Genomic DNA, 22,002 nt, shown 5'->3' with positions numbered 1-22,002 from the left:
AGTAATAAAAATAGTAGACAGGACAGCCCCTTTTAAAGCAGAAGCATTGACTTTAACCTAAATCCTCCCGCCTCTGGGATTTTCCCACTATTACACCAATTAGCCCTTCAGTATCTTCCTCAGTAGTGGCTGCTATTGGCACGATCCAGCCAAGAAACAGAGAGTTTAACTGATTAATGTCTGCCCCTCTCATGATTAGACAGTAACCTCCTTGAGGAGTGCAGCTATATTCTTCTGTTCATCATTTTAGAATATGTGAAAAAATTGTTTCTTGATTAAATGAATTTAAAGCAGTTCCCCCCCCCCCCCCCGGGTATCCTACCTTTCTTTAGTCTAATTGTTACCTGCATTTGACTCCAGAAAGATATGTCATAATTTATAACAAGAACAGATTACATCCTTTTCCTCCAATTGAAGCAAAAGGGAACTTGTACTTCCTCAGGATTATGCTATCTCACCCCTGGGCCCCCAAAGTTTTGACCTGATAGTTACTCAAAGAGATTTGGTTACTCAATTTGGGAATTAGTTTAACACTGCAAACAGCTGGGCCAAGAAAAATCCATTAACCCAATCTCCTTGATTTCTAAACTAAAAAGTCACTGGAGATACAGAGCTGCTTAAAATTTGTTTAGGAAAACTGACTGCGATAGAAACAGGCCCTTATTGTCTTACATACAAACCATCCATTTTGGGGCCATGGTGTTTTGTAGTTGTTTTTCAGAGCTGGGAAATGTAGTAGTGTAGTGGAAAGAACTGAGGAAGGGAGACCACAGTTCTGGTTCTGTCTTTGCCACAAACAACTGTGTGATTTAACTTCCTCTGGGTCTATTTTCTCATCTGTAAAATGGAAAGACTCACTTATTAGAAGCCCTTCAGCTCAAAGACAATGGTTTTATAACTTTATGATCATCTATTGGGGTTGGAAAAAAGACTCTGTTCACACTGTATTTCCTAGGCCTAGCCCTGCCGGCCAGACTCTGGGATGCAGTCAGCTACCTTAGAAGAGACTACCCGATACTACTTTTCTTCTCTTGCCCTTGGTCCAGAGTTGAGAAAAAGAATGTACGGTGATAATGGACTAGACGTATCAGGAGGATCACTTTGTAAGTTATACAAATGTCTAATCACTATGCTGCATACCAGAAACTAATATAATATTGAATGTCAAATGTAATTGAAAAATAAAAATAAAAAAAGGAATCAAGCAGAGGGATAAAGGATACTTTCAGTTCCTGGTGCCGAGGTGGTAACACTCTTTATCATTCCCCAGAATCCTGATGGCTTGTTGTGCACCTCCCCCTTCTGGAACATAGTTCTCCGTGTCATTGCCATCCTGAAATGAGAAACATACAGACAGTCCAATCATCAGCAACAAAAGACTTCTGCAAGAGAGCAAAAACCCTCATAGTGCATTCTCATCCCCCTTCCAGCCCCTTTAACCTGCTGGTGTTCAGGGAAGGATGCAAATTCGGGAGTCCCACTTTTCTACGACTTACAGTTGAGGGAAACTGCACGCTCCCCAAAGCAGTGTGGCCTAGGTGACCATCACAGAATTTGGAGTAGGTAATAAATCTGAGGATTGGCTCTGCCGTTCGGAAAGTGCGAGGCCTTACAGTTAAACTTCCTCATCTTTGGGTAGCTGTAATAATTATTACTGTTATCATTTAAGGACAAAGTAAAATAATAGCTAACACAACCAGATAAAGGACCAGGTACAGGGTAGAAACTCAATAAGTGTTTCTTTCCAAAAGCAGACACAAAGAAAAAAAACCCATCAAAATCACACAAACCTGGACTCGTCTAAAGCATGACCATTCTCCCTCTGACTTGTCTCCTCCCACTACTGAGTAAGTGAACAGGAAACTACTGTGCCTTCCTCCTGGCCTCGCCGTCTGTGGAGAACCCGTGCCTCAGTGGTAGCTGCTGGCATGCTGTAGCCTACCACAACCACACAGGTATTAACAACAGAGTCTTTGTGAGGAAAACTAAGATCACTTGTACACACATGGCTACTTGAAGGGTATAATGGCTCAAAGCCTACAGGCTTAAAATAAACCAGCATGAGTCTGTATAGAGTAGTAAGACTAAAGAAAAAACTAACTCAGGTGGACATTTTTGGGTCGCAAGAGACAGAAGTGCGGAGGAGGAAGACGCAGCATTGGTATTTGAGCAAATGGTACCAATGGGACCAAATACCAAATGGTATTTCTGTGGGCTAAATTTTTTAAGCTATTGGCTAAAATGGTATTAACAATAAAGAATATTATTGTGTGCTGGTCACGTTGACTCAACTATTTCCTCCTCAAAAATGACCTTTGCCTGGATACTGAGTGAATGGAATATAGCTCCAATTAGGCTCGTTCTGCCTTTTCCTTTAATTATACACACCTTCACTGTAACTCAGAACCGATGGAAGATGTAATTAATAACCAAGAAGAGGCTCAGACCTAGGGAGGTTTTGACTTGACCACAGTCATAGCCCCTTGTTTTCCTATTTTCCTAGTTGGGAAAGCTGGAGCAAGTATACACATAAGAAAGACATTCTGTCCCACTCATTTAAAAGTTCATTCAGCTTATCGTGCTGGATTAAAGGAGAGGCAGTGGGCAGAGAGGGAGACAGGGCCCATTTCTGTTTTCCTTCGTTTCAGTGTCTACGTACAGGTGACTGACCCTGAACTGTGGCCCCATTACAGGCGGAGGGATAGTCCCTAGAAGTGAGAGTTGGCTGCACAGACAAGCATGGCCTTGTTTCAAACAATTCTCTTTCACTTTTATCATTTTTGCCTCTAAACTATTTTTCCTTGTATCAAATAAGTTGCATGTAAAAAATAAACATTAGTATATTAAAAAAAAAAAAGTGCCCTGGCCTGTTTGGCTCAGCAGTTAAGTGTGCTGGCCTGCTGATTGAAGGGTTGAGGGTTCGATTCCCGGTCAAGGGCAGGTTTGATCCCTGGCCCCGGTCAGGGTCATGCGGGGGAGGCAGCCAATCCCTGGGTCTCTCTCACATTGATATTTCTCTCTCTCTGTTTCCCTCCCTCCCTTCAACTCTATCTAAAACATCAATTGGAAAATATTCTCAGATGATATAAAAATAAAAGAAAAAAGAAAAAGCAATGACAAATTTCCTGAGATGTGGTAAAAAGGAATAAAAAAACCAATATGAAGTACCATATAAGCAGTTGACTTTTATCTTGATAATCATCACTATTATTTCTTTATAAACAGGGGTAGGTTCAGAACAAGAATATATCTATTATTAGCTGAATGCCTTTTGAAAACCTACAATCTGGAAAAACATATGCACTTGGCTGAGATTTGGTGATTGATTTCAAGTGAAGAGGCTGAAAAATGTTTACTATGGTTTAAATATGCTACCATACTGTTTTCTGGTCTCCATCATTTCTGGTGGGAAGTCAGCAATTACTTTTATTTTTAAAATTTATTACTATTATTATTTTTGAATCCTCACCCAAGGATATGTTTATTGATTTTAGAGAGAGTGGAAGGGGGAGAGGGAGAGGAAGAGGGAGAGAAACAGAGGGGGGAGAATATCCATGTGATGTTCAACCAACTGAGCCACACTGCCAGGCATACTTTTCTCTTTTAATTAAATGTTTTATTTTGAGATAATTATAGGTTTACATGTGGTTGTAAAATAATACGTAGAGAGTCCACGCTTTCCTCAGCTTTTCCCATTGGAAACATCTTGCAGATTTTTGGTACAATACACAACCAGGGCAAGGCAGGAACATTTCTGTCACGACAGGATCCCTCATGTTGCCCTGTAGAGCCCACTTCCCTCCTGCCATCGCCAACCCCTCTCTAAACCCTGGCAACCACAAATCTGCTTTCCATTTCCATTTTGTCATGTCAAAGATGTTATATAAGTAGAACCATACAGCATGCGGTCTTTATGGATGGTCTCAAGGGCAAACCCCCTTCTAGTTTTCTGCCTGTGTTTCTTAGGCTGCCTGGTGTTTCCTTTGCATATGTATTGCTTAATAACGAGGCAGAGATTTGGGCAGAGTTTATACTTACAATCTATATCTTATCCTTCTGCATTTCTCTTGCTTCCAAAAATTTCCCTCTAGATTTCCAGTTATTTGCTGATTTGAACGCTATCAATCGGTATACTTGGGTGGATATGGGGGTGGTGGGTGGGGGTGGGTGCTGGTTGAAGAGCACAACTGGGCGAAATGCCACAAACATGCAGTTAGTTACCTGACGCTCTTCTCACAGTTTGACTTGTCTCTGTTTATTTTCCAGTGCTTTCAAATACCTGTTTTAAATAATTTGTCCAGGTTTTATGATTTTCTATTAAAAAATTGCTTGAAATCTTTATTTGGTGCCATTCCTGGAAATTTCCTCTACTATGGTTTGATAGCAGCTGTGGCTGGTGTTGAAACTCCACCAGTGAATATATATTTTCCCTATCTCTACAAATTTTCAAAAGAGAGACTAAAAAAGTCCTAACTCAAGGATAGAGGTTAAGATTTTTTTTTTCCTTCATAATAATAGCTTGCACTTAACTTTTACATGTTATAGACTCTAGTACTTTGTTTTGGTTTTTTTGGTATGTCACAATCTATGTGAAAACTTATACATTCAGAATTTGTGGGTTGAAAGGGATCCTATAGACCCTTCAGTCAACCCTGTCATTCTATAAATGAGTATTTGCTCAAGATCACTTAACAGGTTTATTGTAATGTGACTGTTTAGTTCAAGGTCTTTTCATTATACCATGGTGTAGTTGCACAGCTATATTCTCTATCTTCCAAAAAACCATAATTCAAAATTGTACTACTACTGTTTGTGAACAGAGACTATATTTCAGCTATATCATAGATTACCAACACAAAGGCTTTAATATCTAAGTTAACAGAAGAACAAAACAAAATAAATCACTGATTCTCTCAACCTGAAAAGACCTGAAAGGCTTTGATCACTGAACCAGCATGTCCCTACTATCTGAACTAAGTTTTTGATGAACATTTCCCAAATACTATAAACCTCATCGTCTAGTCAGTGTTCCAAGTGAGAAGACAGTGTTCCTTTTTCCTGTCCCCATTTTCAACTATTAACTTTTTTTGTTTATAAAAGACACTATTTTTTGTGTATGTCATCTCACTATGCCCTCTGCTGTTAAACTGCAAGACAGTCTGTGTTTGTGAAAACAGTTTTTCTCTGTTCTGGTAAACAGCAAGGGAGTTGTATGAATTCCAAGGGCCCCAGTGTTATGGTAGCCATCTGTCTGCCCTGCTGGCTCTACTGGGTAGAGAACTGTGGTAACTAGGTCAAGTTGGAAGGCTGATTCCTCTGAGAAATACTCAAATTAATAAGACCTATTGCAGGACCACAAACCATCCCAGATCCTGATTAGGCAGGGTCTGTAGGGGAACAGCAGAGCCAATTACTAACTATGACTAGTGATAAGGTGGTTTAAAAGTGCACATTCAAACTTGACATGGTAGTGACTTTATATTCATCTGGTATAAATATAAGAAATACACTAAAAGGGAGAATGTTCTTAGGAATCAAAATAATATTGTTCTTATATTAAGTGTCTTCTAATATCGAATACTGTTGCTTTCATTGTTATGTTTTTAAAATCTTCATTCATGCTCATTCATGTAAAATAAACTGTATAGAATAAATATAAACAAAGTATTTAAGTAAATAAATAATACATATGTGTATCTACTTTCAATATCCTAGTAAAGGTATATGGAAATGGAGACAAATAATTAGTTGGTGAATCTGGGCCTCTTTGTCATTCTAATGTCTGTTGTTCTCTCTTACATTAAGGCTTCTTTGACTTGACCATGGGTCTCACTATAAAAAAGTGTTGAAGAAAGAAACATAAAATGAAAAACACTCATGCAATTTAATGTCTCCGTGTCACCATTTTTATATGGGTAATAATAACTTTAATAAAGATAATAGACTAATAAGCTTCATGAAGGTAGAAATTAATTATCCTGTCCATCTTTGCATTTCTATGTACTATTCAGCATTTAATACAGTGCCTGCAATAAACTAGGCTTTCTATAACTACTAAGTGAATAGATATATGAATGAATAAATGAAGGTAAAGCATTAAAATCAAATGATTATTCCGCAGAGATAAATAAATTCAGTAGTTTTCCTTAGCTATGTTATAACTCATTGTTCTAATAACTTTACATGTCAGATCATTATTATTATTTCCATTTTACAGATGAGGAAACGACGACATAAGGAGATAAAGTAACTAGTTTAAGGTCACTGTGAGTTGTAGGGCAAAGGTGCACATTCAGACAGTCTGAGTCTAAAGCTTTATGTTTTTACCTACTGAGATATGAATTTCTAGAAATGTCACTTTGAAAACATACATTTCAAGCACACATTAAAAATAATCAAAACAACAGCTGAAAACCTGATGACTTTTTAAAGTAGTTAGAGAAAAGAAGTTGAAAAGGTTAAAGACGAGCATGAAAAGTGTGTAAAAATTCAGGATAATAGACTTTTAAAACATCCAATGTAGAATACCTTCAAATATAACTTTTTTAAAAGTCTTCATCCAAGGATATTTTTTACATTTATCTTCAGACAGAGTGGGAGGGAGAGAAAGAGAGAAACATCGATGTAAGAGAGAGACATCGATTGGCTGCCACCTGCACAACCCCAACTGGGGCTGGGGACTAACTGCAACCAAGGCACGTGCCCTTGGCTGGAATTGAACCTGGGACTCTTTGGTCCACAGGCCGACGCTCTAACCACTGAGAAAAACTGGCCAGGGCCAAATATAACTTATCCTAACAATTTATCTCAAGAGAATTCCTCAAAAGTCAGAAAACACAATTGTATTTGAAAATTTTCTTTCACACAAGACTAGACACTAAGTCTGATGATACCTTAACTTATAATGAAAATCAGTAAATGAAATTCCCTGTTAGCACTAATTCATAGTTAAATTTTCTTGTTGAGAAATTCTAATAGTACAAGTTTTTTAATGTGCTGATATCTTACCTTTTCTTTTTGCTTATGATCATATCCATGGTTTGGAGTAGTCGCCGTTCCAGGGCGAGAATATCTATGTCAGTGACGTTCCTATAATAGGCAAAAACTGTTAGCAATGTTTTGGGAGAGGTTCTCCCTGGCTTATGACTACTGGAAAGGCTGCGATGCTGTGTTTGGCTCAAAAAGGGGGGGGGGGGCGGGGCTGAGGGCTGCACTCCCACCTTGAGTGCTGGGTTGGAACCATTCCCCCAGGACTGCTCCATCCTGGGGAGTGGGCAGCAGGGCAGATAGAAGATGTTTGTCCCATGAACAGAACTAGGATTCTTAGCCCCAGCCTGCTCGAGGCTGACTTTGTAACTCTTGCTTGGACCTGTGGTGCAAGGGCGCCAGGTCCTCACAGAGCAGGACGTTTTTTGGGGGGCATCCCACAGTGTCCCTGGGGAAGGTTTATATTGGGGAGACAGACGAGTGAGAGCTGGGCTTTGTGGATCCTTGGGTATAATACAAGGCAGCTAGAAAAACACATATACTTCCATTGTTTCCAAGCAATTCAAGAACCTTTTTCTAGGAAAAATTAAAATGAGCAAAAATACTTTTGTTATCATTTTTTATAGTTAATACTTCTGGGGCAATGGGGCAATGGAAGGTAACTCATTCTCTTAGTCTCCCTGAGCTTTCATTCAGTGACACCTATGACGCATGTGTAAGCACACTGTTAACTTGGCATCGTCTTCTACTGCTCCACTTCTGGGAGGAACTCATTTCTCGGGATTCGCCACCTTACTGTCCACTAGAAACTCGCCTTTAAAAAGAGGGATGGTGAGAATAGGGTGGAGAGGGTCAAATTGAGATTGTCATTAAAATAAATAAACGTAGTACAAATAAGGGCAAGTAATATAAGTAATAAGACTTGTTGAGAAAGATTCCTAGGTCAATGCCTAAAGGACAGAGGAAAAGGATAAAAAGGCAGGGTCAGGTTTATATTGAAGTATTAATGATGGTGGCATGATATGACATTTATGTTCAAGAAGGGAACAAAGAACAGAGACAAAGTTCCATTACCTGAGGAAGTAGGACATGTAAGTGTACGGGCAGTTGACGGCACCGAATCCAGACAGAAGAGCCATGAGGGTCACACCAATCACACCCACGCGGCTGATGAGCTGCTCTATGGACAAGATCCCTAAAAACATCGGAGCACATTAATGCCAGCTAACAGAGATGAAGTGGCTTTCACCTGGAGTGCAAATGGAAACATCGCTGAAAATATCAACCACTGCATACAACTAACTGACAGAGGCCAGATTTTATTACTAGGGAGGTAATCTATAAAACATATATAAAAGTCTATTGATTTTCCTCCTACCTCAGATGCTTCCAATTATAAGTAACACTACTGACTGTTTACTTAAGGTTGTATGAACTGTAACAAAGCAAAGTGCTTCCAGTAACAGTGCTGGTCAATTCGAGGGGCAAAATGGCTGTGGTATAACAGGAGCGTCCTTCCTCCCAGCCACGGACTGGACTTACAGCTAAAATACTGCTCGGTCAGCCAGAACAAAACAAACAAAGTGTAGCTGATTGGGCACATTTCGTCTAAGGAGCACTGAAGAAACACCATGGAGCCTGGTAAGAGAGAGGACATCTTCGTGGAAAGGGGGAGACCCTGGAGCTGGTGCTCAGCTCAGAGGCCCAAGTGATACTGGCTGCAAAGCTCCCTCCCCTTGGGAGTATGGGCTCCATCCCACGCAGGGATCCCACACCCTGAACAGCAGAGACTGGAAGGAGAGCCCGTGCAGCACTGGGCAGAGGGGTCCAGGGGAACTCTGTCTGCCTGGGAGGCTGGGTCCAGGCCTTTCCAGTGAGAGAGTGTGCCTACCGTGGGCAGCGCCGGTGGGAGAGGTTCACCCTGGGCTCTGACTGCTGCATTGGCTGTGCTGTGGGGTTGGGGGGAGGGCCGAGGGTTGTACTCTCACCTTGAGTGTGGTGTTGGAACCCTTCCCCCCACCTGAGGAGTCACAAGGACTGCTCCATCCTGGGGAGTTGGCAGCAGGGCAGATGGAAGATTTCTGACTAGCACTGAGGAAAGTTGGGAGCATGAGCAGAACTGGGGTCTCAGCCACAGTTTACTAAGACCAGCCATGCAGAGAGATCAGAGTCCAGTGTGGGGCTGACTTTTGTAACTCCTGCTTGGACCTATGGGTAAAGGTGCCAAGTCCTTGCAGAGCAGGGCTTTTTTTGAGCAGCACACTATGGCATACCAGGGAAGCTTTGTACTGGGGAGACAGATGAGCAAGAGCTGGGCTCTGTGAATGCATTGTGGAGAGGCTGATCTGAGTGCCCTGTGAGTTCAACCAGCCAGTCCTGGGAAGGAGGGGTGGAGCATATCTACCGCTCCTGCAGCCTGGGAACACCACCCCTAATAGGAAAGGGTTTGGATCAGCTCTCTGAAGCCCTAGACATCCCTACTGGGCACAGTTCAGTGATGGTTGGGAGAACAGCCCAGAGCAGTATATTCCATGACTAAGGCCATCGGAGGCTATTGTCCCGGACGAGGAGGAAATGCTTAGTCCCTTCCTGTGGGCTGGGCAGGCAACATTCTAATCTGGAGACTCTTCTAATTAATCCCACTAAGCCCAGGGCAGCTGAAACGTCTCCTGCAGAAAAGGCGGCAGGTTGTATCCAACCTGAACCTGCACAAGGCCACCTAAGGGGGAACCAGAGTTGGAGGATAAGGTAGAGACTGAGGAGTTTGGTTTGAGCAGAGATTCGTTTCCCCTCACTGAGTGCCTGATAGCCTAGTCTCTAAGCAAGAGGCCCACTAACACTAGCTACCCTAGCCTGGCTCCACCCTAAAGACTCTCTTAGGAAGAAACTGGAGAAAGACCAGGCAACCTAAGGGGGGGAAGGCGGGGTAGCTGGGAGGTGGAGGCAGTCCTCAGAGAGCCACAGCCTGACCACAGCTACAACAGGATGCCCAGCTCCTGACATTGGCTGACACAAAAGTACCTCCTGGGAGAACAGAAATCAGCATATGAAACAGTGAGCCTCAGACAACATAAACTGCCTAGATGAACTTTACTTGGTTGGCTAGATTGTGTGTGTGTGTTTCCTTTTTTTTTTTAATCCTCACCTGAGGACATTTTTCAATATTTTGTTCAGATAGAGTGGGAGGGGGAGAGAGAGAGAAAAACGTCGATGTGAAAGGGACACATCGAGTGGCTGCCACCTACACGACCCAACCAGGGCCAGGGACAAACTGCAATCGAGGTATGTGCCCTTAGCGGGAATCGAACCTGGGTTTCTCTGGACCACAGGCCGACGCTCTAACCGCTGAGCCAAACCAGCCAGGACTGTTTTGTTCTTTTTCAATATTTTCTTCTATTTTGCTTTGGTATCATTATTGTTAATATTTTTGCCTTTTTCTCTCTTGTTTCTTTCATATCACTTATTGGTCGCCTTCCTTTTCTTACACTATCTTTTTATTCCTTTTTATTTTTCATTCTTTCATTCACTTTACCTTTCTCTCTCTTTTTTTTACCTAGTATAACTTTTTTCTTTCATTCTGTCTTGCCTTTTTTTTTTCTTTTACCATTTTCCTTTTCCTACTTCCTACTCTTATATTTTGCTCTTCCTTTCCTTTCAGAGTCTTTTTTCTGCCCCCTTTCTCATCCAGTATTCTCTTTATTTTTATTTTACTATTAGTAATATTATCTTTTTCTCTCTCTTTTTTTTTTTCATTATTCTTGTTCTCTTTCCTACTTCTCATTTCCTTTGTGGTTGTTTTTGCTGCTGTTGTCAGGACATTTTGTGTGTCCCTGTTTGTTTGGTTGGTTTGTTTTGCGCTGTCAGCACCTGTACAACAGTGCACATGACATGGCCATGCTAAGCCGTACAGTTAGCCAGGCTGAGAGGAGAGACCTCCCAGAGTGAGAAAACAACCATCAAGACCCACTATCTACAGGAGAGCCCCAATAACTACTAGAGCATACAGCTCTGTAGTACAAGGAGACCACACCACTGAGTCTACGAAACATTTACTACAAAAGTCCACCCCACAAAGACTAGGAGTTGTAGCAAGTATACCTAATGCATAGATACAAACACAAAGAGACAATTAACATGAGGGGAAATAAACAACCCTCAAAGTGGAAGAAAAAAAAAAAGAAGAGGAATAGCCAGAAAAAGACCTAAAAGAGATGGCAGTGAGCAAGTTGTCAGACATAATGTTCAGAGTAATGGTTGTAAAGATGCTCAAGGAACTTAGTGAGAACTTCAAGAAATGCTTTAAAATTGGTTTTTATTGATTTTTTAAGAGAGAAAAGGAGAGAGATAGAAACACTGACTGGCTGCTCCCTGCATGCCCCCTACTAGTGATTGAGCCCGCAACCCGGGCATATGCCCTGACTGGGAATCGAACCAGGACCTCTCAGTCCATGGGATGATGCTCAATCCTCTGAGCCACACCAGACAGGAACTACAAGAAACTTAGCAGGAACTACAAGAAACTTAGTGGAAGCTATATTAGCATGAAAAACTTATGAATAAGAACCAGGCAGAAATGAAGAATACGACATCTGACATCAAGAATATGCTGGAAGGACTTAAAAGCAGGTTTGATGAAGCAGAGGATCAAATAAGTGAATTAGAAGATGAGGTAAAAAAAATATATATATATATGTGTGTGTATATATATATATACATATGTATATATGTATTTTATCATCACCCGCATTTATCTTCAGATAGAGCAGGAGGGAGAGAGGGGGGAAGAGAAAGAGAGAATCATCAATATGAGCGAGACACATCAACTGGTCACCACCCACACAACCCGGATTGGGCTGGGGACAAACTGCAACCGAGTTATGTGCCCTTAGCGGGGACCGAACCCAGGACTCTCTGGTCTGCGGACAGATGCTCTAACTGCTGAGCCAAACTGGCCAGGGCGAAAAAATACTTAAAAAGTATAAGGATAGTTTAAGGAAGCTTTGGGACAACATATGCATCACAGGGGTACCAGAAGGAGAAGAAAGTGAGCAAGGGATAGAAAACCTGTTTGAAGAAATAATGACAGAAAACGTCCTTAAGCTAGTGAAAGAAAAACCATACAAATTCATGAAGCACAGAGGATACCAATCCAGATGAACCCAAAGAGACCACTGCAAGACACATCATAATTGAAATGCAAATGTTAAAGACAAAGAGAGAATCTTAGGGGCAGCAAGAGACAGAAAGTCAATGACCTACAAGGGAGCTCCCAAAAGGTTGTCAGTTGATTTCTCAACAGAAACACTACAGGCCAGAAGTATTTAAAGTAATAAAAAGCAAGGGTCTGAAACCAAGACAACTCTATCCAGCAAGGCTATTATTCAAAATTGAAGGTGAAATAGAGAGCTTCCCAGACAAAAAAAGGTGAAAGGAGTTTATTGTGTTCAAACCTGCGACGCAAGAAATGTTAAATGTTTGCTTACAGCACTACCGATATGATATTCAGGTTTTGTGCAATAAAGAAATAAATGAATAAATATATTTTATAAAAAAAATGTTAACGAGACTGCTGTACAAAGAAGAAATACACACAGAGAGGAACATGGACACAAAGAATATAAATGGCAATAAATAAGTACCTATCAATAATAACCTTTAATGTAAATGGATTAAATGATCCAATCAAAAGACATAGTGTAGCTGAATGGACAATAAAACATGACCCATATATATGCTGTCTACAAGAGACCCACCTCAGAACAAAAGACTCATATAGGATGAAAGTGAAGGGATGGAAAAAAACTTACCAAGCAAATATAAATAAAAGCAGGGGTAGCAATACTTATATCTGACAAAATAGACTTCAAAGAAAAGACCATAACAAGAGACAATGAAGGCCACTGCACAGTACTAAAGGGATCGATCCAACAAGAGGATTTAACCCTAGTAAGCATATATGCATCCAATATAGGAGCACCTAAATATATAAAAAGGCTGTTGGAGGATTTAAGGGAGAGATAGACAGCAATATAGTTATAGTAGGATACTTTAACACCCCAGTGACATCACTAGATAGATCTTCCAGACAAAAGTTCAACAAGGAAACAGTAACCTTAAATGACAGACTTGATCAGATGGATTTAACTGACATTTACAGAACATTTCACCCTCTAAGCTGCAGATTATATATTCTTCTCAAGTGCACATGGGACTTTCTCAAAGATAGACAACATGTTAGGACACAAAAGAAGTCTCTACAAGTTCAAAAAGATTGAAATCATATCAAGCATCTTCTGGGATCACAATGGCATGAAAGTAGAAATCAACTACAATAAAAACACTCAAAACATTCAGACACATGGAGGCTAAATAGCATGTTATTAAACAATGAATGAAATCAAAGAAGAAATAAAAAACTTCCCAGAAACAAACAAAAATGAACACACAACAACTCCAAATCTATGGGACACAGTGAAAGCAGTCCTGAGAGGGAAGTTCATAGCATTACAGGCCTACTTCAAGAAACAAGAAAGATTTTTAATAAATTATCTAACCCTACAGTTAAGAATAAGAAAGAAAACAACAAGAAAAACCCCGAGTAAGTAGAAGGAAAGAAATAATAAAGGTCAGAGTGGAAATAAATGACATAGAGACTATAAAACAGTACAAAAGATCAATGAAACCAAGAGCTTGTTCTTTGAAAAGATATACAAGATTGATGAACCTTTAACCAGACTCTTCAAGAAACAAAGAGAGAGGACCTAAATAAATAAAATCAGAAATGAAAGAGGTGCAGTAACAAATGACACCACAGAAATACAAAAGATTGTAAGAAAATACTATGAACAACTATATACTAAAAAGTTGGATACTTGAGAAAAATAGACAAAGTTCTAAAAACATACAATATTCCAAACTCAATTGGGAAGAATCAGAAAACCCGAAGAGACCAATAACAATTAACGGAATTGAAACAGTAAAAAAATAAAACAAAACTGCAGCAAACTAAAGTCCTGTTCTGGATGGCTTTACAGGAGAGTTTCCCAAACATTCAAAAAGGAAGTAACACCTGTGCTTCTCAAACTATTCCAAAAAATTCAAGAGGAAGGAAGAATTCCAAGCTCTTTTTATGAGGCCCACCTAATTCAAAAACCAGCTCAAGACAGTATAAAGAAAGAAAATTACAGGCCAATATCCCTGATGAATATAGATGCTAAAATCCTCCACAAAATATCAGCAAATCAGATCCAGCAATACATTAAAAAGATCATACACTATTACCAAGTGGGATTTATTCTGGGAATGCAAGGCTGGTACAATATTCACAAATCAATAAATGTGATACATCTCATTAACAAAATGAATGATATAAATAATATCAATAGATGCAGAAAAAGCATTCAACAAAACTCAGCATCCATTTTTGATAAAAACTCTCAGCAAAATGGTAAAAGAGGCCATGCATGACAAACCTAAAGCCAACATCATACTCAATGGACAAAAACGAAATGCATTTCCCTTAAGAACAGGAAGGAACAAGATAGGGATGTTTGCTTTCACCACTCTTAGTCAACATAGTCCTGAAGTCCTAGCCACAGCAAACAGACAAGAAGGAAAAATAAAAGACATCAAAATTGGCTGGTTTGGCGCAGTGGTTAGACTGTCAGCTCTCAGACCAAAGGTTGCATGCAGGTTTGATTCTGGTCAAGGGCACATACCTTGGTTGTGGTTTGTCCCCAGCCCTGATCAGGATGTGCTGGAGACAACAGGTCTATTTGTCCTTCTCATGTCGATATTTCTCTCTCTCTCTCTTTCTCTTTTTCCCTTCCTCCCACTCTATCTGAAGATAAATAAAAAAATGTCCTAGGATGAGTATTAAAAAAAAAAATTGAAAGGAGGAAGTAAAACTGGCATTATTCGATATGAGAGAAAGACATCAATCTGCTGCCTCCTGCACGCCCCCTACTGGGGATGGAGCCTGCAACCCGGGCATGTGCCCAGACTGGGATTCAGAACAGGACCTCTCAGTTCATGGGACCACAATCAACCCACTGAGCCACACCAGCCGGGCAATAGTCAAGCTTCTTGAAAGAAGTTTACACTCCCTGTCACCTCTACCTCCATTCATTTCTCAACTGGCTGCAATTCAGCTTTCATCCCAACTTCTACACTGAATGAATCTGTTTTCACTAATAATAGTAATGGCTGTATAATAGGTAACATTCATGAAACGGCTGTTATGTATCAGCTGCTGTTCTAAGCAGGATTCAAACCCAAGCAGGCTAGCTCCAGAGCTGGAGCTCTCTTACCCTTTACTGTAATATGGTCATACGTTTTCTTTTTTATTTTTTAAATTCTCACCCAAGGACATTTTTCCATTTTTCGTTCAGATAGAGTGGGAGGGACAGAGAGGAAGAGAGAGAGAAACATTGGCGTGAAAGGGACACATCGAGTGTCTGCCACCCGCACAACCCAACCAGGGCCGGGGACAAACTGCAACCAAGGTACATGCCCTTAGCGGGAACCGAACCCAGGTCTCTCTAGACCGTAGGCCGATGCTCTAACCATTGAGCAAAACTGGCCAGGGCTGGTCATACATTTTCTTCTGGTTGCAAAAGTCAGTGACATTTTCCAATCCTTGTTTTATTTGATGTTTTATGATATGGAATTGTTCCTATTTAAAATGATCTTCCTTTCTTATTGCCATTTCCCTCAGTTTTCCCTTTTACTTCTGTAGTTGCTTTTTTTCTTTTTTGGTCTTTTGGTCTGCATGGACCAGAATTCTCTTTCATTTCAGTCTATACATCTTCCTTGGGTGATCTCACCTGTTTCCCCAGCTTCATCTAATGGAATTTAGCTGATGATGTCTAATTTTTTAGATTCCTGGAGTTAGCTCCATGAGGACTGATGAATCCATATTTTTCTCCTAAGCTCCTGACTTTGTATCCAGTTCCTACTGAACATCACTTGGATATACGTAGGTAACTCAAATTCAGCATATCCCAATCTTAAATGATCTTCCTTCCTCTGCATGACCTATCTTAGAAAATGACATAATCAACTCTGTAGTCTCCAAAATAAAAATCTACTGTCTCTTATTCCCCCTGGTACACACCAAGTCTTTTTTGAAGCTTTACATGATGTCTCTTGTGCCTTCTTGCTCGGTCTACCTCTGGTCTTGTCCTTTAAATCTCAGTTTAAATGCTGAAAGGTTGACTCTAACCACTTGCATTAAATTTGATATCCTTACTTTATTATTCTCTGTCAGACCTCCTTGTTTGCTCCTTGATGACAATAGTCACCATTGGCAATTATTATTATTATTTTTAACCTCACCCGAGAACATTTTTCCATTTATCTTCAGATAGAGCAGGAGGGAGGGAGAGAGGAAGAGAGAGAGAGAGAAACATCAATGTGAGAGAGACACATCGATTGGTTGACACCCACACGACCCCAACTGGGGCCAGGGATGAACCGCAACCAAGGTACATATCCTTGGCTAGAATCGAACCTGCGACTCTTAGGTCCGTGGGCCAATGCTCTAACCGCTGAGCCAAACCAGACTGGGCACAATTGGCAATTATTTATTTATATATCTACCTCTTTACTAGTTAGTCCCTCCTGCCAGATTATGAGTTTCAGGAAGGCAGAAGCCAAGTTTGTTTTGTTCATGGTTGTATCTCCAACACTTCATATAAACTAGGTACTCAGTAAATAGTTGTGGAATGTTAAATGAATGAATAAATCCTCATCCAAATTCATTTGATTCTACTTTCCATATACCTCTTGAGTTTGCATCTCCTTTACAGGAAAGAATCATGTCTTGCCCAGCTGGTGTGGCTCAGTGGTTGAGCATTGACTCATGAACCAGGAGATCACCAGTTTGATTCCCGGTCAGGGCACGTATCCAGGTTGTGGGCCAAATCTCTAGTGGGGGGCATGGAGGAGGCAGCCAGTTGATGTACTCTCTCATCCATGTCTCTCTCTCTCTCTCCCTCTTCATTCCTCTCTCTAAAAAGCAATAAAGAAAAAAAAAAAGAATCATGTCTTATTGATCTTTGTTTTCCTGACTGCCTAGCACTTGGAAAGTGTTTAACAAATATTTGTTAACTGCGGGTACATAATTATCTAACCAGTAACATAAATATTCAAGGGGTTAAGATAGGTTATTAAATATAAAAAACTGGAAAAATGTCTCCTTTACTTATATCCTGTTTAAGGTGGTGTCCCTTTATTGAATATTTTTTTCTGGTTTAGAGTGCTTTGTAGATACTATCTACTTAATATCAGCATTTATATGAAGTAAAGGACAATGATCATCTTTCCTGTTTTCCAGCTAATGAACAGAAAGTCAGACAGATAAAGCAACTAGCATCTCGCCATTGCCATTTGTTCACACAGCTTCTTTCTTGCTGTGTATGCTTTCTCAGTCTTACTCTTTCCCCCTACGGAATGTCTCCCAACCTTTCTAGAGGCAGGTACAGCTCGAGGAATACTTTTAGACATATTTTCATTGCAGGCCTTACAGTTCTTGTGTGATTTCCATAGCAATAAACCATACTGGTTGTTGGGACAGTCCTGGGAAAGCTCCAAGAACACAGTGTGAGTCTGGCTGCTTCTCAGCCATTGTCTAAACTTTTCTAATTTACTTCTGGCCAGGGCGGTAGGCTGGTGTTTCTTAACTTTTTGGTTTCTTTAATGTTATTTGAAATATCAAAATACTTAGTTTATAAAATACACATTTGTAGTGCGGCTGGTGTGGTGCATGGTTGAGCGTTGACCCAGGCACCAAGAGGTCGCCAGTTGGATTCCTGGTCAGGGCACATGCCCAGGTTGTGGGCCTGATCCCCAGTGGTGGGCGTGCAGGAGGCGGCCAATCAATGTTCTCTCTTATTGATGTTTCTATCTCTCTCTCTCTCTAAAATCAATAAAGAAAAAATATTAGAAAAAAATACACATATGTTTTTGATGCTGCATATGCTTTCAAAATTTGCACATTTCTCCTGTTCCTCCTGCAGGAAAGTCTCATAACTTCTCTCTCCCAAATCCCTGACACAGGAAATGAACAGACACAGAAGGATGCAGATTCTAGACACTGGTTCATTCAGCATTATTCCAACCCTTTCTGGCATATTTTCTTATACTACAGAATCTGGTGGAGAGCCAAAGTTCTTTTCTAGATTTCCTCGAAGGTAAGTCTGAATGTTACCTGGACTGCTTCAAATTCACATGCCCATGTGAGACCTCAGATGCATTAGTAAATGTTGTAGGAATAATAACAGCACTTAGGGGCTGGTGAAGCTTGGGCAGAGGTTCTACTGTCTGGTCCCTGATGACACAGGTCCTGAATGGCAAGTGATAACTTCAGTGGATTTTTTTCTAGTGCAGTACTGTGGTATTTTTGTGATGTTTCTCTTCACTACATAGCATTTAAACTTGATGTCTCTGCTTTCCTAGAAATTCTATAAACTCCCTAAGACCCAGTAATAAATCACTTTCTGCTTTAAACTACTTAGGTTCTGTTTTCTTCTGTAAGAATCCTGATACAGCAGAAAAATGAAATGAATAGATTTATTTCTTTTAAAGCTCCAGTATGAAAGCTTCAGTATATTTATTATAGGTGAGCTCTCTAATTTATTTTAGACAGATTTGTATATATATTTCTCAAGTAGTTCAGGAAAAATTCATTAGCCAAGAGATTTTTGTTTATTGTTTTTAGCACAGAAATTAGGACTCTGTTCATGACCCATTCTTGTATTTAAAATTAATGTTCTTGTGTGAGGAGAAATACTGTTACTTAGAAAGCTTTTCTATTTTTACTAATTGTGAGTCACTGGTCTTTCCCCAAATACATACACTCCCAGAAGATAATCTTTAGCCTCACGAAGCAGTGGCCATTTACCTTTTGGGTCACAGATCCCTTTGGGAACCTGATAAAAGCTTATGGACACCCTACCTCCAAATATACATACAAACATATTCTCATAATCTGCATATGGTATCAGGAGATTTAAGTTAAGGGCTCCTTTGTCCACTCCTTACTCCCTTGATGTTCATTCACTAACCTAAGGCCAAAAATTCCTGTTCTGAAATGAAAGAAGTCTGTTCCCAAAATCAGCATATGACACCTCCTAGGATGAAGGGACAATCTGGTTCAAAACCAGAAAAGTTTTAGAGACATTATTTGCTTTATTTCTTACAATCAGAAGTTTTAAAAATTATCTTTTTCAGTACCAGAAAATGATAAACAACCCATTCCCCCTCCCCACCACAAATATACTCACCGTGTTTTGGGCTAAGAATGGGAAATGGATCTCCTAGTTTCCAGAAGAAATACATAAAAGTAAACCATAAGAGACAGGAAAAAAGCAGTCGCTGTTTATGCACTGAGAAAAAGGAGACAAGTCTGTAAGGTTTAATGGACACGTGCTAAAGAACTTGCTTTACTTAAAATCTATGGGATAATGCTAATTAATATTTGGCTGGCTTGTTCACTTGGCAAATGAGCAATGAAACAACATAATTTTTAGAGAAAGTATCCTTAGCACTTTAAGATAAATTTGGTTGAAATTAAGATGTGGGTTGATGATCTAATAGAAACAGAAACAGAACTGTGGCACAAATAACCTAATCATTCATTCAATATTTACTTTGTGCCAACGTTTTTAAGATACTACGTGCGAGGTGGCCCCAAACAACAGCTACTGAAAGTAATATGGTAATAAAGCTTCCCCAAGCCTCAATCTATGTGCCAACACGAGAGGGTAAAATACTCACAAAGTCGGATGTTGCTCACAATAAAATAGCCAATATAAAAAGGCACCATGAAAACCAGGATCAGCAGAATTACACACAGGTTCATTTTCCAGTGGAAATAACGGGAGCTGAAATGAATGTCAAAGACTATCACTAGGAGGGGAAGAGGACAGCAACTTTCATTCTCTTTAGTCTTCCAAAGGATCTCTTGCTCTTTGAACTCAATACTGAATATATCCCATTTAATTAGTCAACTAGACTGTTACTATCTGCTCATTTAAAGAGATAAAAAACAATAAAGTTCTGAAAAGTATACGTACTCATTTAAAAAATATGTATTTTAGACAGGAAGAGAGAGAGAGATAGAAACATCAATGTGAGAGAGCAGCATGGGTCGGCTGCCTCTTGCATGCCCCCTACTGGAGATCTAGCCTACAACCTGGGCATGTGCCCTGACTGGGAATTGAACCAGGATCTCTCAGTCCATGGGAGGATGCTCTATCCATTGAGCCACGTTGGCTGGGCTATATAATCATCTTAAACTCCTAAATATTTTACTTATTAAAATGAGAATATTAGTGCTCTATTTATATTAATAGGCAATGTATATATATCAACATATACTAATACTGGCACAATGACTATTGTTTCACTTACCAATGGGAATCTTATTCCAATATGAGAATTAAAATAAAAATGTTAATAGTAATATGTGCTATAAAGACTCAGAAATATTTCTTTTGTACCCACAATATAGTTAAACTTCTGATTTGCATGACTTCTTTATTGCATCTAAATTATATTCATTGATTAAAATATTTTAGAATTTTATAACAATTTTATTGAGATGTAATTCACTATTTAAAGTGTACAATTCAAGCCTGCTGGTGTGGCTCAGTGGAACTGAGCATCGTCCCATGGACTGAGAGGTCCTGGTTGGATTCCTGGTCAGGGCACATGCCAGGATTGCAGGATCGATTCCCAGAAGGGGTTCTGCAAGAGGCAGCCAATCCATGTTTGTCTCTTACATTGCTGTTTCTATCTCTTGTTCCCTTTCTCTTGCTCTAAAAAAAAAAAAATCAATAACAACATATTTAAAGTATACAATGCAATGCTTATTAGTATATTCAGAGTAGTGTGACCATCACAATTAATTTTAAACATTTTCATCACTCCACAAGGAAATACTATACCCATTAGCAGTCACTCCTGTTTCCTACCAAGTTCCCCTGTCCTAGGAAATTTTGTTTATATGGATTTGTTATTCTGAACATTTAATATAAATGGAATTGTGCAATATGTGATCTTTTGTGACTGGTTTCTTTCACTTAGTGTACTTTTTTCAAGGTTTATGCATATTATTGCATCTATCAATACTTCATTCCTTTTTATGGCTGGATAATTGTCATTCCATTGTATAGATATACCATACCACATTTTGTTTATCTCTTCATTAGTTGGTAGACATTTGAGTTGTTCTAGTTTTTAGCTACTATAAACAGTGATGCTATGAACATTTGTGTATAGGTGTTTGTGTGATCACGTTTTTATTTGTATTAAATACCTAGGAGTGGAATTGCTGGGTCATATGATAACTCTATATTTAATTTTTAAAGAACTATCACTGTTTTCCAAAGTGGCTGCACCATTTCACATTCTCCCCTGCAGTGTATGAGGGTTCCACTTTTTCCATAGCTTTGTCCATACTTGTTATTGCCTTTTTGATTACAGCCATTCTAGTGGGTGTCAAGTGATATCACATTGTGGTTTCTCTAATCTGATGGCTAAAGATGTTGAGTATCTTTTTATGTGCTTATTGGCCATTTTATCTATTTGGAGAAATGCCTGTTCATATCCTTTGTCCATTTTTCAATTGTGTTATTTGCCTTTTTATTATTGAGTACTAAGAATTTTTTATATATCCTAGACAGAAGTCCCTTATCAGAATGAATTTACAAAAATTCATTCTTGGGATAGCTGTTCACTTTCTTGACAGTGTCTTTTGTTATTTACTTATTTTACATTCGCTTACACTTAGGACTGGTTTCAAAAGGTTAGGTGGTTAAGGGCTTATGAGGATATATAAAATAAAAGATGATAAAATAAACTACAAAGAAATATAAAAGAAAGGAAACACCATTACCTCAAAGTAGAGTCGCTACTGCAAATGGGAAGCCAGAATACACTTCTATCAGTTGATAGTTTGTCTTGGGAACCCTTTGACTTTGGAGGATTTGCATTTCCCTTTCTTTAAACAAT

At 39.5% G+C, this 22,002-nt stretch overlaps 1 protein-coding gene across 3 annotated transcripts in view; it reads right to left on the bottom strand.

Moving 5' to 3' along the window:
- Positions 1-22,002, bottom strand: part of LOC118637362 (Golgi pH regulator) — a 94,439-nt gene that overhangs the window by 47,290 nt on the left and 25,147 nt on the right. For all 3 annotated transcript variants that reach the window (XM_036272761.1, XM_036272760.1, XM_036272762.1), the window contains exons 4-8: positions 19,765-19,871; positions 19,272-19,373; positions 8,062-8,182; positions 7,009-7,089; positions 1,224-1,333 (exon numbers count right to left, since the gene is read on the bottom strand). In XM_036272761.1, coding sequence (XP_036128654.1) covers positions 1,224-1,333; positions 7,009-7,089; positions 8,062-8,182; positions 19,272-19,373; positions 19,765-19,871 — 521 coding nt within the window. The remainder of the gene's footprint in view (positions 1-1,223; positions 1,334-7,008; positions 7,090-8,061; positions 8,183-19,271; positions 19,374-19,764; positions 19,872-22,002) is intronic.

The sequence above is a fragment of the Molossus molossus genome, unplaced genomic scaffold (assembly GCF_014108415.1).
Source record: "Molossus molossus isolate mMolMol1 unplaced genomic scaffold, mMolMol1.p scaffold_m16_p_20, whole genome shotgun sequence".
NCBI classification, from domain to species: Eukaryota; Metazoa; Chordata; class Mammalia; order Chiroptera; family Molossidae; genus Molossus; species Molossus molossus.
This window is presented reverse-complemented; position numbering and strand designations above follow the sequence as displayed.